Genomic DNA, 18,606 nt, shown 5'->3' with positions numbered 1-18,606 from the left:
GGGTTGCTAGGGATTTTTTGAGCAAAGAGCAATTCTTGCCCATCTGTAAAGGTGACATTTCTCACAATAGTCAGCCCAATACACTAATGTACTATTAGCTGTAGATAAAGTAATTGTTGTCAAGGGGCCCACAAGACCTACAAGTTATTATAACGGTTCCCCCATGTTAAGAAAGGCTGCATTAGAGCATCAAAATATCAACACACTGCCACATGTTGTGCAGCAGTGTATAAGCAAGGTGCATATTTGGAGTACCATTGAATGGCAAACCAGCACACGAACATATCTTATGTTTGCAGAAATATTAGCACAATGAACCAGTGGGAACAGGCACTTAAACCTCAAAAAAATGATTTAATTCACCAGCAGGTGCACAGAGCTGAATTAAAAGGAACAATCGCACAGCCCATTCATGTCAGGTAGAAAAAACACACATGCATATTTTAAATATATGTTTACTTTAAATTCCATCATTAATCCTCAAAGTCGCAATCTGAATGGAGGAGGGTACAGTCCACTGTAGTGCCGGTTCAGCACACTAAAAGATGTAATAAGTACAAGTATATTATTGGATCTCCTATGCCAGTAAGAACAGTTCACTGTCCTCTCAGTAGAGAAGTAGAAAAGGCTCTTGGCAAGCTGAACCAACAGGCATCGAGCGTCAGGAAGCAGAGTCATGGTGAGACAAAGTGACTCGGAGTACCAGCAGCACTTTCCTTTGCTTGATGGAGCCAGTGGTGGTACGAAGAATTCAATTTAAAAGTAGCGCTCTTTTAAAAAATCCTCCAAAGAAGATCAAAGGCACAACTTCCGAAAGGAATGATGTAATGTCCATTCACGGTCGCGGGAGAAGGAATAAGACAGAACCTTGGAGTTGTGTGTTTTGGTAGAGAACAATTGCTGATGCCAGGTAGGAGGATGCTGCATAAAGAAAAAACAAGAATATTTATAAGAACAGCAGGAAAGAATACTAAATTTAAACTTTTTTTATGGACATCTATATCCTTTAATTTATCTCATCCTTATATAATGTACTGTGCTGTTGGCACTATATAAATCCTGTGTAAAAATAATAATACCCCAAGAACTAAATATACAGTGGTACCTTGGTATAAGTCCGCTTTGGAATAAGTCCAACTTGGTATAAGTCCTGTTTGGACAGGAAACATTTTGCTTTGTTTACAATCTTTGTGCTGGAACTTGTATGGGTAAAAATGAGTCAAAACCCCGTGAGCTACATTATTTGCCTCTCTCGAGACAAAGCCACAACTGCCCACGAGCGTCAGTACGCCAGCTCCTACCATTCAGTGCACATCCCGCGCTATAACTCTCTGTGAATTACAGAACATCTCCTCCTCCCTTCTCAGCACCATCCTAGTAGGCAATCCACTCTTCTCAGCATAGTAAAGTGAGGTTAAATTTATGTACTTATGTATTTATGTACTTTAGTATTAACCAGTGTTTAAATTATTTTATACAACCCCATCAATGAATATTATGCCAATAACTATAGGAATTTTTTTCATGGGAACAGATTATTCATTTTCCTTTGATTTATTTCTTATGGGAAAAATTTGTTTGGTATAAGTCCAAGGACCTGGAACGAATTAGGACTTACACCAAGGTACCAATGTATATTGATGTCAATCCTGAAGTGCTAAAGATACACAGTCTGTATCACTTTTCTTTTTCCTATATATTTTCACCATATGATTCGGCCAATAATCCACTTCCAGTGCTTGCCTGACAACACTCGTTACTGAAGAGCAACATTATAACCATTATTACCACAAAGTGTAAAAACTACAGACCAACCTCATGCTCCAACATTAGTAGTCCACACAGGAAACTAGAAACTTTAACAGTAAAACTAATACAGTGAGCATCATAGGCAGTTGTCTTACAAGACTTCTTGTAAGAGATCAAGAAGGAAAAAGTTTTAACTGTTTCCCGCACTTTAAGCATTAAATGCACAATCTTAAAAAGTTCATTTTGGATTGATTGCATGTGTAATTTATACAAAAAAAAAAAAAGTTTTTACCTCCACAAAAAAGCTTAGTGGAACGCTAATGGATTACTCCTCTAATGGAATAATTTCTTCAGTGACAAAGAATTCAATGGTCTCCTCCTCCCAATCATCAATATTGCTGTCCAGCTCATCCGTATCCACACCTGAATGAATTCAAGAAACAAATAGAAACAAAATGAGATAAATATTCCTGGCAGCCCAGTATTAGTGGATAGTGGTATTGTATACAAACCTCCTCTGAGTTCCAGACGGGCAGTTTTTTGCTCCAGGTATAGCTTGTGTGCCTGCTCACGGTATGTTTTGTATTCTTCCATCATGGTTCTTCTGCGTTCAACCAGTTCCTATATAAAAAAAAAAAAAAAAAATTAAAAAATGTCAATGAAGCTAAGATTTTCAGATAAAGCAAATGCAAAATCAAAGGGATTATTTAAACAATGAGCAGTTTATGCCACTCAGTCAGTTTAAGTGATAACAATGATCTTTTTGGCTATTGGTAAGGGTGACATTCTTCTCAACGGCCAGCAAGGTAAGAGGCATTCTTCCCGCTGACCATCATACTAATGCAGTGTTAAACTTAAAAAAAATTTTAAGTTGGGTCGGAAGAAGCTGTAGGCAGGTGGCAACCGTTGTATTGTGTCCCAACTCTTCAGTAACCACCAAAATACAGCCAGAAGGTTACTAAAAAGTGGCGAGTGGTGCACCTGGCTAAAAGAGGCCAGGGAGAACACTGTAAAGTACTGTGAACCATGCATATAATAATAATACCAGGGCTTTCTTGAGGACCTGAACGTTCTATGAAGGGTTCGGTTCCCTCATGTTAAAAAGGTGAAGAAGGGCTGCACTAATAGATTTGTGCATGCCCAGGTCCCTGAAATAGTTTGCTTGAATTACCACTGTGCGCTACAAAATAATTATTAAATAATGATTTTAGCTGAAATATGATCAAATACCGATTAGACATTTTACAGGTGCTTGTGCCCAACAGTTTACAGAACAAAGCTCTGCAGGTTGCTAATGAATACAGGAGTGATTCTAATAGGTATTACAAAAAATTAATGTGGATAACTTTTTCTCTGCCTCTTCTTTTGTAGGTCACTACTACTTTTGGTGCTTCATTGAAAACTTGAAAATGCATTCCTATTGTACCAGAGGAACAGTTATGTCTGTGCAAAGAATGGCTAACTGCATTCTTCCAGCACAAGATTTTGGAGGGTATAAAAGCCAAAGGTGGTTTGGGACAGACTGTTCCCACCATGTGATTTGAATAGGTTTTTTTTTTGTTAAATTGGACTTACTTTCTCACTCTTATTCAGTGCTACATCCTATTTATGAATCAAATGTTATAATAATCCATAGATGGGGAATCTTATCAAATAAAAGACACAAATAAAGCCTTTAGATCAGAAGCGACATCTAAAGATCAATCTTTACAATCTGTTTCACATTAGGAATGAAGTAAAATGTAGAATTATAGGTCAAATACAGGTAGAGATCCAGTCAACCTATTGTTTTACCTTTGAAGCTTTAGACTGACTCAAACGATCCTTCTGCTCAAATATCTTTGAGTACTTCTTCAAATCTTTCTTGATTTGCTGTTGAAAAAAATGAAATAAGATTAAATTACATTAAAAATCAATACATTGAACTGTAGAACACATACCATATCTTTAGTTTCTCACGTTTCTTATATTTTACCTTTTGCTATGGTCTATCATCAGTAATTAAACTGCTAACAGGGCAATTTTTATCATTAGGTAAAGTATTAGAAAATAAATTAAATAATTATTATTGGGGCAGCTATTTGGGCATAAAACCTTTATTCCTAGGAATTTTAACTGGTTTGGCTCATTCTAGCAGTTTACCTCTAAAATCCTAGACTTTAGATGGCACAAGGAATTGGTGTTTTAAGCAGGATTCAGATAGTGCTTGGGGCTCGCAATCAAGTACTCTTATATCCCTATGGATATCTATGTACTCCACCTCTAATTTCTTTACCACATTAGAAGTAAATCAGTGCTGTTCTGGACTATGTGCTCCAATTTTATGCACAGCGCATGTGTGTACAACTAGCAGAGTACACTTTTTATTTACCTTGATCTGATCTGCACTCAGCAGACTTGGGGGTCTTGGTCTCCACAAAAGCTGACAGAATCTATCTTTGTTATTTTTCTGAAGAAGACGGCCTTGGAATGTCCACATCCAGTATGCGTTATCCACCTGGAATTAAGCATCAACCTTGAGTATATTTTATAAACAGGTTACCAGCAAACTAGTTCATTTGGCAGATTTACTTTTCAATGTAAATGTTTATTATTGGGAAAGAAAAAATGACATGCAGAAATCATGGGAGCAGTTAGGACTAAATACAGGAGACTTTTGAAAACTTGTGGCTTTATCCATCTGCCAAAAACATGTCTAATCTATCTTAACTACAAGTCATTCCCTTAACACTGCCACGGCCAAATATAAAAGTAAAGCAGTGAAAGGCTCATGTGTAACCAAGGCTCATAAATACAGGAGAACCAGGTTAGAGGTACCATAGTACATCTTCAGAGATCTTGTAGAGTCTATGCCTAAAAGGCCCAGAGTGGTTTGTTCATAGCACTTTGAAACAGATGCTTTTGAAACAAACCTGTGTCTGTACGCCCTAAATGTTCCAACATAAAACTTGCTTTTCTAATGTTTTGTCAACTCATGCAAAATTAAATTAGAATTAGAATCAAAAACACATCTTACTTTGTGGCTCCACCAGGACACAGATGTGACAACATAACGGCCTGTTGGATCCCATTCCACATCAGAAGCTGTATAATGCTCAGCAATATTCATGATGGTGCAGTCTGAGGTGTCAACAAATGCAAGGGCACCATTCATGCTGGAAGGAAGGGAAAGAGTTGTAAGATTATGCATGCAATACATAATTTGAGTGAATAGAAAAAAGTAAAGCTAAAAAAGCAAAGATTTTTTACACACCTTCTCAATCCTGCCAAGACCAAAAACTGTCCCTGTGGACTCCAAAAGATAGTGTTTGCTTGTTGTTTGTCGTACATCTCTACAAAACAGATAAACACCATGTCAAAATGTGCCACCAAAGGAATGGTTATGTACGAATGCTTATTAGGGCAGTGCCTAATTCAAAAAAGAAAAATCCCACACTTACTTATAAGCTCAATCTTTCCATTGTTCTTGACATGGTAGAAAGATACTGATATCCGTGGGACTTCCCCATGGAGAACAGCAAACTTGCTTCCGTTGGGTTCCCAGGCAAAAGCAATGATGCCATCTACAGGAAAAGACAAAGCGTTACACTTATACATCTCTAGCAATGAGTAGTATAAATCTCCATTTTAGATCATGTCTAGATATTACAAGAAAAAAAAAATACAGCTGGCATCAAGCTATTAACATGATCCAAATGATCAGAATGACCATTAATGTAAAATAGCACTTTACTGCCGACTAACAATGTAACAGGGGAATCTTTCCATTAAACACCCATTTAAGAACGCAATACATGCATGCCTGTCCATTTTTTTTTTGCCCGTTTCATTTCACGATCATTTTTGAAAGTAATTCTGTCTTTAAAGCAAAATCTGTTCATTGTGCCAAATACTCTAGGAATGCCACATTTTGTTGCATTTACTATATTGTATTTACTGATCCCAGTAATGTACCGTGAGCCGTAGATATAATTAAATAAGGGTTTCATGAAAACTTTATTTCAGGGGTTTCTCATTGTTAAAAAGGTTGAGAAAGGCCAAGTATCTCCTAGTTTTCTTTTGTATGAACAGTCATTTCTGCACAGGAAAAACCTGATGCTAAAGTCTAGTATTCCACACACCTACTATATACAAATAGTATATATAGTATAGTGTAGTATAGTATATATAAATGGTCAGGTAAATTCAAGTCAAATACAAACCTGCTGCCCAGTCTACCATCTTTGCACACCCACAATCTGCTTTATTTGGGATCAATATGCTTTATTCCCTAATTCATCATTTTATCACTCATTTAAAATTTGTAGAAGAAAACAAGAAGATAATTTACCTTTCATTTCAACAACATCTACTGGAACTTGTTTCTCTCTCATTCTAAAGATCTCAAAGTTGGTGACCACACCCTGCAGAAAACAAGATCAAAACACTGATAAACTGAAAACAATCAGACAAATTATATAAAGTGTGTGTGACAAAAGGGAGAGGTTTTGCAGTATCTAAATTTAGGAACACATATGTAATAGAATTTTTTTCCTTCTGGTTATAGTTTGGAAATGCTCACTCTCCGTACCGTACTGTATTGTACCATTAGAGGAGCAGTGGTATCACCCTAAGGCAGGGCTATCAATCACCCCTTTCCTACATTGCACAGGGGGAGACGTTTCATGCTCCAGAGGTGAATGTTAACTGATAAAACAGTGCAGCACATGCAGAGAGCACATAAGTTACCATATCACAACATTTTAGCAATTATTATTAATATTAAACAGTGTTTATATAGCGCCAACAAATTAAGCAGCTCTGTACATTAAATAACGGTTGCAAATGACAGACGAATACAGACAGTGACACAGGATGAGAAGACCCTGCCCCGAAAAGCTTCCAATATAAATATATTCTGTAGATATTTTTAGCCAATACCAAGTGAATTTAAAAAGATGCCATAGAAGTTAAACACTCAAGTGACCATGCAAATAAAAGGCAGAGCTTGGAGTTAATTTTTTTTTTTATATTTATCTTACCTGAGTTCCCTTTGGTGTCCTGTCCACCTTTACACACAGGTAGTCTCCATTCTTTTGCCAATGAAGTTTGCAGTCAACCACATTGAAAAGATTTCTGACTCTGATCTCTTGCCTGGATGGAAGCTGCATTAAAGTCACTCTGGCAGGGATATCCTTGTCTTCTGGAACCCAGAAAGCTATGATGTTACCCCCAGGGGACCAGGAGAAGTCTCTGTAAAAAGGAAATACATCATTATGATTTACATAAAGTAAAGGCAGGCTGATAAACTATCACCGACAAAGAATACACTTACTTAATTCCAGTAATCTTCAAACTCTTCTTATCCAGCAAACCCATAGACTGCACAAGAACACAAATGGTAAAGGTCAATCATGTCACACAAACCAAACTAATATGTGCAGAATAATGGAGATTCTGAGAGTGCAAATGTAGGGACCTCCATTTCTTGTCATTGCTAAAAGGAAGACTATTACTGGAAAATGGGTTGCTACTTTATAAGCAATGTATATTGCCGTTGGTTTGGAATGACCTTTACTTATGTAGGTATAAAATTACATGATAAAATTTATAAAGCACCAATGTGGTTTGCCAGCATTCTAACAGAACTTAATGAGAAAGTGGAAAAAATAAAACAAGCAACACTTCGTGCTGAATGAAGCAGAAAAAGCTTGGTGATTGGAGGAGAGCGCAGCCATGTGATCTGTCAATTACATGTTGAACTTCCTAATGATGGATATTGCTCTACGCCATTAAACAAAAAGCTTTATAAACCGGTGTTTGGAAAACACAGCAGTGCAATTCTGATAAATGGAGTGGGCTACAATGAGCAGATATCGCTAACCATTCTCGATTGTAAATAATCTTGTCAGTGAGTTTTATCATGATTTTCCAATGCAGAATGACTTGTTTTATTGTAAGACTCTCAGTATATTGATTTGGCACTCAGCCCTACAAATTCTCAAACAATAGTAACATTTTATTACACTTGGCAGCTTTCCCAGGCTTGAGGAGAAAACAGCCTTATTATGTCATACTATGAGAATTATCTACATACATTACCCAGTAGATAAACTTGTATAGGGTGTTATTAGGAAGGATCGGCTAGTTTGAAGTAGATTTAACAAGCAAGGTACGGTAGCAAGGTGAACACTGGGCTATCAGTATGCTGTATTTTTTAATCATTCAGGAAGCTAAACAGCAAAATGTATTTCTAGCAAGCACACATTTACATCTGTTACTGTAATGGTCCTCTCACTTTGATGTGGCTTTTTAGATGCTTAAGTACCCACTAGAGGAGATTAAACCTTTACCACTATTAAGATATCAGACACATTAGCTGGAGCACCCTGCGGAGTTAGCAATTTACATAATTGTACTTCAGCCAAATCAATCCCAGTTACCCATTGCCATGACAAAATTAGGTGGTCAATGCTATAAACAAAACATGAATCAGAATAACCCCAGCTATATACTTACAGGCGTTTCATAAATACTGAGTGTATCTGGTGTCATTCTAGCAAAGAATTTACCATCGTGACTCCACCTGAAAATAGAATGGCAGATACTTAATGCAGTGCCAACAACAACAAGATTAGCATGCTAAAAACAAAACCAAAAGAGCGCTTACTTAAAGATAGGCCAGTGAGCTGAACTTTCACAGTGGAATCCTCTCCTCTTCTGTCCAGTCAAGGTGTCCCAGATAATGATAGCTTGTGGGTCATCTTTAGTGTCCATAAGAGGGCTAAAAGTAACCAGATAGCTGCAAGAAACAAATCACAAGCTCATTATACTTCAGATTTCCTATAAGTGAATATAGTATAACACCACATAAATACCTGCTGTTTAATTTAAAGACACCATGTGATACTCAGACTCGGCTCACCTACAGCAGCTTTTATGAGAAATTTCATTCTCCATGCCAGATTTCTTTACTCATTTTCCAAAAAGAGAGGCTCAACCAGAAAAGCCAGCATAGGGAGTGCTCAGGGGATTTACCCGACAAAAATTGTTGTTTTATAAAACAACAATAAATGTTCCACAAATTAATAAGGTTTGATCTCCAGATTATTCATGTTTATATATGAATTGGGGTGCAAAATATTGATTTATCTATACATGGGAACCGACAGACAGCCAGGTAACTATATTCCACTTACCTTTCACATGGAGAAAAGTCGATGAGTTGTACCCCTTGATGGCTGAATCGCTGAATCTGCTTGAACTTCTCCCCTCCCCACAAAGCAATACCTCTCTGATGGAAGGTAGCCAAGTAGGTTCCTCTTGGGGACCAACGGACCTATGTTTCAGTCCATCGCTAAAAGAAACAAGTTTGCATAACAATGTGAAAATTGAAACCACAGATAATAATCCCAAACATACAAATCATAAATTTTTAATAACGACCACTTACAGCTCTCTCCTCAACAGGAACTGGTTCTTTGACATCATTCCAGAAGATGGTTGTTCTGTCACCTGACTCATATATAACACTAAACTGATCACGGCAGTCCTGATCCTCAAGCCAAGAACGAAGGTTACCCTAGAGAAGGAAACATATAACATCAGGCTCCTTTTACTGGCTTATAGTGCCCCATACTAATGTAAAATTAGAAACACAATCCCCATCAGTAAAACAAAACCCACAGAAGAGCAATTATAAGTAGCAGTAAAACCTATACACTTACAAAGTCTTTAAATGGCTGTTTCTCAGGAACTTCCCATTCATCAACAATGACCATATACCTGCCAAAACAAACAAATTGTTATACAAAACATAATAGTAGCCAATGCAATGTATATATAGCTTGAATATAAGACATCTACAAAGACTTACTTGTCAAAGTCTGTGAAAAGGTTTACTCTAAAGGTGTGTTGCTTGTCCAATTTGTAGCCATCTGCGTTTTTTACTGCATCTTGTGCCTGAGCTGGTGATGCATACTCCAAGAAAATATACCTAAAAGAGTTGGAACACAGCAAAGGAGTGAAATAATTATAAATTGATACCTTCATCATCAAACAAAACAAAAATTCCTACATGCTCAAATGCACTGTATTATGAGAGTACCACCCAACAATTGTTTATACCGTTACCTATAGAAGGAATCACAAACTCTTCTGCCCAATGCTTTGTACACACACAGGAGTTTTGTTATGGAAAGCAATTTTTTATGATAATTTCCAATGATAGATGAACAAACCCCCACACACCCCTTGATTAAAGGAAGTCACTTGCTAGACAGTAGGCAGCAAATGGGCACAGACCATAGACCCAGCAAATAAAATCAAATGATTATTCCTTTTTGTGCACCGTTGCTTCCAAGCTCCACTTATCCAGAGCAAAATACATTGCCAGAATCCTTTATCCAAACACTGAATTACTTTATTAGCCAAATTCCAACACCCCACTGTCAGCCACAACGTCAGCACAGAAGTTGTATGGCATAGAAGTACTCATGGCAGCATGTAAAGGAAATTATACCTTAGAAATTGTGTACTGCAATCTTTAAAATCCTAATTCTGGAAACTAAAGGCTATGCAAACATAAAATGGCAGATAGCATCAACAAGGTAAATGATTCACGGCTAATAAACATTGCACAATAACACAGCAGAAATTATTACACACCCTTTAGTCGTTCCTTCTACATCTGGGTAGTACTCATTAGTGATCTTTCCAAACTTGGAGAAAATCTTATTGATGACATTTTTCAGTTTCTCTAAACGGTCAGGTCCGACCTGAGGAACGTTGTCCACCACGACGACAGAGTCGATGCCATCTGCTTCCTGTGGTTGATCTTTCAAGATGTCTTCGAGTAACTCTACAGAGAAAAGCAAAAAATTTATACAAGGTTCTTAAGTTTCAGCATAATTTCTAGAAAGCAACATGCAAATTTGCAATGTTTCCAAACACAGTGACAAAAGTCCTAGAAATCAGAATACAAATGTGCAGTTTTGCTCTAGCATTTTTTGCAACTGGGATCCTCCTAAACTCCTGGTGATATTACAGCATTTCCTAAAGTATCTAAAGACCAAAGCTGTATCTTTTTGAGTTTAGATGGAGCAGGAAAACTCCTGGCAAGTAGCTACATCCCCTCTGTCTCCTACGTCACCATCTCTATATGTCAAGGTGAGCAATGTCGCTAGGAATGAAAAGTGAGGGAAAATATATATATGGCTTTGGGATTGCAAATGAAGGGAAATCTTGGACTGTAAACTCTTCAAGGAAGGATCCTCTCCTCCTGTTTGTCATTTGCCCCCTATATTTACTGTACAGCGCTGAGTAATATGTTAGTGCTATATAAATCCTGTTTAATAACCAAATCTTTTGAGGACTTGCAAGAGAATTATATATATTATGTAAAATCACTGCAAACTGAAAGAAACAAGCTACCAAACTGGCTATGGTGTGATCACATATATGTGCTGAAACTTTAAATTTAGCTTTTCCCCTATATATCTACTGTAGGTCAACTTCACATTTGTGAACAGGTGTTTTAACATTAATTGTGGTAACACAAACCACTTTGCATTCACTGCACTAAATAAAAAAGTGCTGTACATTTAGTCCATTGTAGTACAAGATTTGGTGCATTTACTAATTATGGCAATTTATAAAAAAAAATATCAAGGTTAAAATACCTTTCAGTAATAAAAACAAATGTGTTAGGTACAATTTTAGTAGACAACCTAGAAGTGAACGCACAGCACGCCACATTTTATCATATCGGAATGAAGAATGTGCTGTAAAACATCAGGCATACATGAACCTCTACTTTTAAGATTATCTCTTCTGAGGGCTGTGAACACACAGATGGGGCTGTGCTGACACGACAACTTTATCAATAGGCACCCAACTCTTTGCCGCGTGTCAGCTAAAAGCGCCTTACGTCCGACAGTAGAAAGAAAAGACGCCCATCATGAAGTGATCCTCCCAGGAGCCACATTATGATAAAAGCTCCACGTGTGAAGGGGAAAGTGGTGCTGCCAATAACATATTTAATTTTTCCTGTACAAGTATGAAATGAGGGGTCAAGTCTGACTTTGTGTACTCATTCTGTGAATTCTCCATAATTACCTAAACTAAAAGTGCACCCTGCGCCTGGATTATAAACATTCTTAGGTATAAAAGTTACTTTTTTATTAATGCCCAATCAGGCAGGACAAGATTACAGAAAGGGACAGGTGAAGTCCCTTCTCCAATAATCCTTGGATTACCTGCCTGCTCACTCTCAGTTTGGATGCCAAGATATCCAGCAACCCCAGCTTCCCCTACACTTGCAAGGCCTGAGTGAGAGAAAATGACGTTGGGCACCAACTGAACAGGGACAAGTGAATATAGCGGGGTTTAGTTCCACTTTAAAGTGTTTACATATTCTTGATATGCAGTAAAACTTTTAAAACATGTCCTCACTGACCTTTCTAGCTGCTTGTACTGTTAAGCAACTCATCCTCAAATCTCAATAAAAAAGGCCAATTACTCACAGCTAACCACAAGTTAGTGTGTTGCTCTGCAGAGCATTTCTGATAACAAGCTGCATTGGAGTGGTGGTGGTGGGCAGGTAATACAATAGTGTGAGGAAGCCATAAAGCCAGGTTTTAGTATGTTTCTTAGTACCTTTCCCCGCTGTGTGCTTACATAAGGGCTCGTGGGCTGACAAGAATCTAACATGGAAAGAATGGAAAAAAGACACGATTTCAGAGTTGTTGACCACGGTAATATGTCCACAGTGCCTACAGCTAGAGAGCTAAAAATGATTTAAAGAAAGGAAGGAGGCGGTGCCCTACAATGAAAGGGCCGATAGACAAGTCGCGCAGGTTTAGTTCCGCTTTAAATCCAATCTGTTCCATACACAAACTATGAGAGTGCATGGAGAAGCAGCACTATCTGGTATGTGTTATGGTGAAACAGTGAATAGAATAATCAAACAGAAACAAAGCAGTTGTAAGCTGCGGGAACCAACCTGGTTTCTTATTGTATTTTCTGGGAAAACCCAACCATTCCTATTGGTCAATACTAATCCAAACACTCCATGCATGCGGTCCTTTTACCTCCACACAATAATACATCTTCTAATGTTGTCCCTGTTGTTTGAGAAGTTATTTTGGGGATAGGGAAGGATGCAAAGCATCTCAAATATTAAACGTATACCCCAGGGTGAACTCCTGCTTGTTATAACAAGATCAAAATATCCAATCAGCCCTGTCCCTGCTGGGGAGGTTCATCCCATCTATCTTGGAGACCAATGGGACAGAAATAGGAAAGGTAAAGGAGGAACCCAGAGATTTTCACCAACTTCCTAATGGTTAGTCTAAAATTAAAAAAAATAATAAAAACATTTTTCAGGGTTCAGTGTCCCACCCACCCCATTTAAAAAGGTATAAAAAGTGTTGGGGCTGTAATCCATTTTAAAACCAACCAGGAAACAGCTGAATACACAGATAACATGGTCACTGGGATTTACCTACCATAGAATTGTATTTTTGTTCATTCATCTATCAGACTTACAAAGCTCTGCAGCATAGTCTTGTATGGAATGGGGGCAATATCTCATCTTTCTCAGCTGCAGGTTCAGTTTAACCTTGAGAGCTTCTCCCTACCCAGCCAATGGACTGGACAGTGAAGGAAGAAGCAGCACACAGATGAGCTCATCTCTTGCTCACTCTGCTCTCTCCTCCTATTACCACACCTCTTGTGCTGCAGCTACCTGCATATGTAGGGGTACTGAGGTGCTATTAAGAAGTGGAAACAAAGCATACCAATGCATGTTTTCTTGCACTGGGTCACAGATTTAAAAACAAAAAAAAAGCCTAACGCAAATTACAGTGCAATGTGTAACCAGCGTGCAATAGAATGCAATAAAGAAAATACAGCACATTATGCTGGAACTAAATCAACAGGTCATTAATGTACAGCGCTACATAATATGTCAGTCATATATAAATACTGTTTAATAAAAAAAATTTCAAATCCCCTCGTTCTAGGATTGGGCAATGTGAATGGCTGTAATGGTGGGAATACGGTATAGGTTGGTGCTCATCATCATATTAAATAGGACCATCAGTAAGCTGCTGGGTACCACAGGTATCTTCACATTATAACAATGGTGCTAGGCCCTGATGGAAGCTGCAGAGCTCAGGACTCCTGAGATCCTCAAACAAAACACAGTGTTGCTGGGCCCTGAAGGGGAGGAGCTGGGGGCCCCAGGTAACATTACAAAGACACAGTGCTGCTAGGCTATAATGGAAGCTGCAGGGGTCAGCAGCTAGGGACTCCCAGACATCAATACACAAAGTATAGCTGGGCTCTGATGGAAGCTGCAGCCCAGAGCAGCTGGGGACCCCAGGTAATGTTACAATAACTGGGCTACAATGGAAGCTGGGGGCCCCAGGTATCATCTCACACTCAGCATCTGGGGCCCCAGGTAACATTACATAGACCTGGCAATAAGAGAAGACGGGGGTCCAGGAAACATCTAAGACTCAGCATCTAGGGGCCCCAGTGACATTACATAGACCTGGCTACAATAGAAGCTGGGGGCCCCAGGTAACTTCTCACACTCAGCAGCTGGGGGCCCCAGGTAACTTCTCACACTCAGCAGCTGGGGGCCCCAGGTAACATGACACAGAATTGATAGGCCTCAGTAGATGCCTCGGTGTTGAGCAGCTGGCGCCTCCCCAGGTATCAACACACACACACACACACACACACACCCCGGCACGGTGCGGCCTGGTGTTCGGGGCGGTGCAGCTCGGTAGGCCGCACTGAAGGCCTGGCTCCTCTCAGCAGCACATGGAGGTCCCCGGTGCTCCCTGCACTCCCCCGGCAGCCACGTGTGCCCGGCCCGGGGCCTCACTCCCCAGGTCACATCCACCCGCCTCACCCTCATCAGTGATGTCGTCCACAAAATCCTCCGGGTCACTGAACGACAGCTCCTCCTCTGTAATCTCCTCTTCCTCCATGGCGAGCTCATCCGGCCCGTGCATTCCACCCTCTGTCACCGTTTGCACGGCCTCCCCGTGATGCTGACTGGCTGCCTCCTCTCTGGCTCGGACACGCTGCTAGTTCGGCCTTAGCGGTACTCACAAGCCATGTGCACCGGAGCCGGCGACGGGCGGAAAAGGAACGAACCACTGCCGGCTAGAGGGGAGGAAACTTTCCACCCCCGGACTCCTCCTCCTCACAGATACTGACCGGACAAGGCCGATAGACCCGCCAGCGTTATCTATAAATTATACGACGATAGAGTGACTATTAATAAATTATAAATTTCAAATAGGTTCTGCACATAGGTTTATTGAAATTTTATGTCACCCCTTCGAAAATGAAATGGACTAGCCCAAGATGGCGGTGCCTATGTGTGTTGTAATGTTAATGAAGTATATCAGAACGCCACATTGGTTCTGTAAAAGTAGAACAATGGATACAAAATAAAACTATATATAACCAAAACGTGTTTCTGTTTTATATTGAGTAGTGAAGAGCAAGAACCACTCCCAAATATATATTGCCATGGGTCTGGTGGGCTCAGTTTTTCCATTTGTCCTGGTGACTGAAAAAAACAAACAAAAAAAAACAAAACAAAATGTAAAGCAATCACTGAGCCACTAAGGGCTGGTTTCTGCACCGCATGTAATGAACAGTGTTGCATTCAGCAGCCTAACGCACCTGGCGCAGTGTGCCCATAGGAAGGGTTTGGCTTTAGAAATTATTGGCAACCCTGGGCACCGATGTATTGTATAACTGTGTACTGGAAACAAGCTTTAAAAAATAACTTTCCAATGACCAGATAATTTCCTTTCTTTTGGTGAGATTTCCTATCACTTCCTGTTTCAGGAGACAAATGGTGGAGGGAAGGCTCCTCATAGGACACAAAAACAACATTGAAAAGATGATTAGATGTGTTTTCTTACCTTGTTCTCTGCTTGGGAGCAGACATAATGAGGCATAAAGTGTTCTTACACGAGGACCCGGACCCTCAGACAACAAGGTCCCCAAGTCAGTTCTGCAAAGGGCCCACCTTTGGCTACATCCACCACAATCTCTACTATATAACTCAGCAGCATGACATCTTTACATCACTTGCTTTATTATAAAAAAATACATGTAACACAATACATTGATTTTGTATCTCTAAGCCAAACCTTTTTTTTTTGGTTTGGAAATGGGGACATTTTAGACCCTCTGCTAGGTATACATTGCTGTTCATGTCCCCCATTGAGCAGATCTACCCCTCCATGAATACTAGGGTCTATTGGTCATCCATAAAAGCAGGAAAAACAAACTTTAGGGACAAGAGATTTAATTTATTCAATTGTATTAGGACAGCAAAGACAATCAGACAATCAGCACAATGCCAATGTTTTGTCTAAATTTTATATTCTCCCTCCCACACAGTTATCTCATTGGTTAGCATTTCCACCTTTACAGCACTAGATCCCACATTCAAATCTCAAGCAAGGGCACTGGGTTTGCATGAATTCCCACTAGCCACTCACATGCAGTTAGGAACATTGGTCTTAGACTGTGATAGGAACATAGGACTATGGTAGGGACAATACATTCTGAGCTCCTCTAAGGGACTGTTACTGATATGACTAGGGATTTTGTAAAGCACTGTATGCATACAAGCTAATATTTATACATTGTGATATTGGGGGGGGTTAGTACCTGTAGCAAAATCACCAATTATTTTGTGATAAGACAAGTCTCTTTATTTGGAACAAAATAAAATAATACAACTTCATTTAGCCAAAGACTGAAAGGTAGCTTACATCAGTTTGTATCTGAATCCAGAGCTTTCAGAATCCCCCAGATCTCTGTAGTCCAGTTAGGAACAATTCAACAGTCCACAGATCAAATATGCAACCTTCAAGCCAAAGAAACACAGCAAACCAGGACCCCTCACATCCATCCTTGTGCTCCATGCTGCCAATTCTACTTCAAACACAACCATCTCTGATAGCACACCTGTGCCATTTATAGCCAGACCTCCTGCACTTTACTGGAGCCAAATCCAGGTTTGTACACAAATGGAATGGCCAGGTCCAATCAGTACCTTTCTTCCCATTCCAGGGCCCAGAATCAATCTAACCAGCTGCAACCCTTACAGAGTTGCCCTCTACTTATGCTGGTGTCCATCCTTGGATACACTCTGCTTTTAAAGAGCCCATGCCCTATATAAGGATCAATCCCTATTCAACACAAGACTAAAAAAAAGTATTTTGCAGTATTTTGTATTGTATGCTTTTTTCTTCTCCTTGACCTCTACAGGGCTCTGTACAATATCTTTATCACATATATAAAATACTTTACATTACATTTTCATTTATGGAGGGAAAACTACCTGGTGCAATGTTCTGCAGATTCATTTTTTTACAATTTCTATTGTAAAAGTTTAACTATACAAAGATACACATCTTTGTAATCTGTATATACTTTTTTATTTAATTTACAATAAAAATACTGAAATAGATACACAATATTCATATATTCGATTCAGAGGTATTTTGTCTTTTTTTGCCCATTTGCAATATTTTGTGGTTCCATTTAAAATGAATGGCATTGCAAGACATCATACTATGTTTTACTGAATGTTACTGTTATGCAACTTTGTGACTTTTTCCTTTTTCCTAAATTTATAAAGCTTGTAGTGTTTGTTTCTTTAGTTTTAGATGGGGATTGGCAAACCATTTGGCTTTGAATGCAAGAGGGCAGATTGGGCAGGGCGAGCAGAGGGAGAGGAAGGTATTTACTCTGTTATTTGGGGGCACTTTTATACTTTATATAGACTTTTAATAAACTTTATTTGCTGACAGGCAGGGACAGTTTTAGACAAAATGAGGGTCTAGGAAAATATGAAGTAGGGGCCCAAAGCTACAGTTTTCCAGCTCCCCTAATCCTTTAACATTCTGTCAACTGGAGTCAATGCCCCAGTTTGTGACCTGCTAATATCATCCTTGCCTTATTTTAGCTTTACAGGAAATTAATAAAAGGCTTCTGTTGCTGACCTCTTTCTGAAAATGTTAGGTTTCTGTGCATGTGATGCAGTGTTAAATGGTGAGTAAAAATGCTAACTGCTATTAGATATCACCAAAAAAGGCTGGAAAATAATCACATCTGTATTTTGGACACACCAGGATTTATTCTGTATACATTACGGTTGAGGCATACATTCTATAGACGAATACCCTTGTAGGAAAATTCCAATTTTCAAACACTCATATAGAACACACTTGTTTGGGTCTAAAAACACCTGTCAATTTTTTTTACTGTATCTGTCCTCAATAGGAAGATTAACCCTCTTTTTTTGTTCCAGTGACAATTAATATAGCATGGATCAATTGGGCCAAAATCCAATGAGAATGCACTTAAGATCATTACAAGAGGTTTATTCTATAGGATGAAGACCTTTTCTAGTGATAACTATGCAAAAGGAGACTTAGCCTTATTTTAAAAAAAAGTTTTCTCCCCATTTTGGTGTCTCTGGACCTCCTCAACAGGACAGCTCTTTATCCTAAAGCGGACCAGGGCAAATAGAACGTTTGTTTTTCTGGTAGCCTAAAATAATATGTACACAAAAGGGTTTGCACCTCCAAAAAAAACCCTTTATTAGCCAAGGTCTCTAATATTTATGGGTGCTACCTGTCCTGAATGCTCCAAATCCCACAATAATAAACCTCTTGTAATGATCTAAAGACCATTCTCATGAGATAATTCAACAGACTATTTGAATTAGTAACTAAGAACTAAGAAATCTAGTTTAGTGATCATTTGTAATGTCAGATGAATGAACAAGAGAGGGGAGAATGTGTAAGCAGCAATTGCTGTATGATCCTC

General features: G+C 39.0%; 1 protein-coding gene across 1 annotated transcript; it reads right to left on the bottom strand.

Annotated features, from left to right (window-relative positions):
- Positions 1-439: 439 nt before the first annotated feature.
- Positions 440-14,894, bottom strand: EIF3B (eukaryotic translation initiation factor 3 subunit B). Its single transcript, XM_072417776.1, is given in 19 exon segments — positions 440-921; positions 2,042-2,172; positions 2,262-2,370; positions 3,544-3,621; positions 4,121-4,246; positions 4,766-4,904; positions 5,003-5,081; positions 5,190-5,312; positions 6,080-6,152; positions 6,771-6,981; positions 7,064-7,110; positions 8,248-8,314; positions 8,399-8,530; positions 8,928-9,085; positions 9,182-9,310; positions 9,456-9,513; positions 9,605-9,724; positions 10,396-10,588; positions 14,651-14,894. Coding segments are annotated over 18 exon segments (2,043 nt in total). The 5' UTR covers positions 14,754-14,894; the 3' UTR covers positions 440-921; positions 2,042-2,074.
- Positions 14,895-18,606: the final 3,712 nt, after the last annotated feature.

This window comes from Pyxicephalus adspersus, chromosome 7, assembly GCF_032062135.1.
Source record: "Pyxicephalus adspersus chromosome 7, UCB_Pads_2.0, whole genome shotgun sequence".
NCBI lineage: Eukaryota > Metazoa > Chordata > Amphibia > Anura > Pyxicephalidae > Pyxicephalus > Pyxicephalus adspersus.
This window is presented reverse-complemented; position numbering and strand designations above follow the sequence as displayed.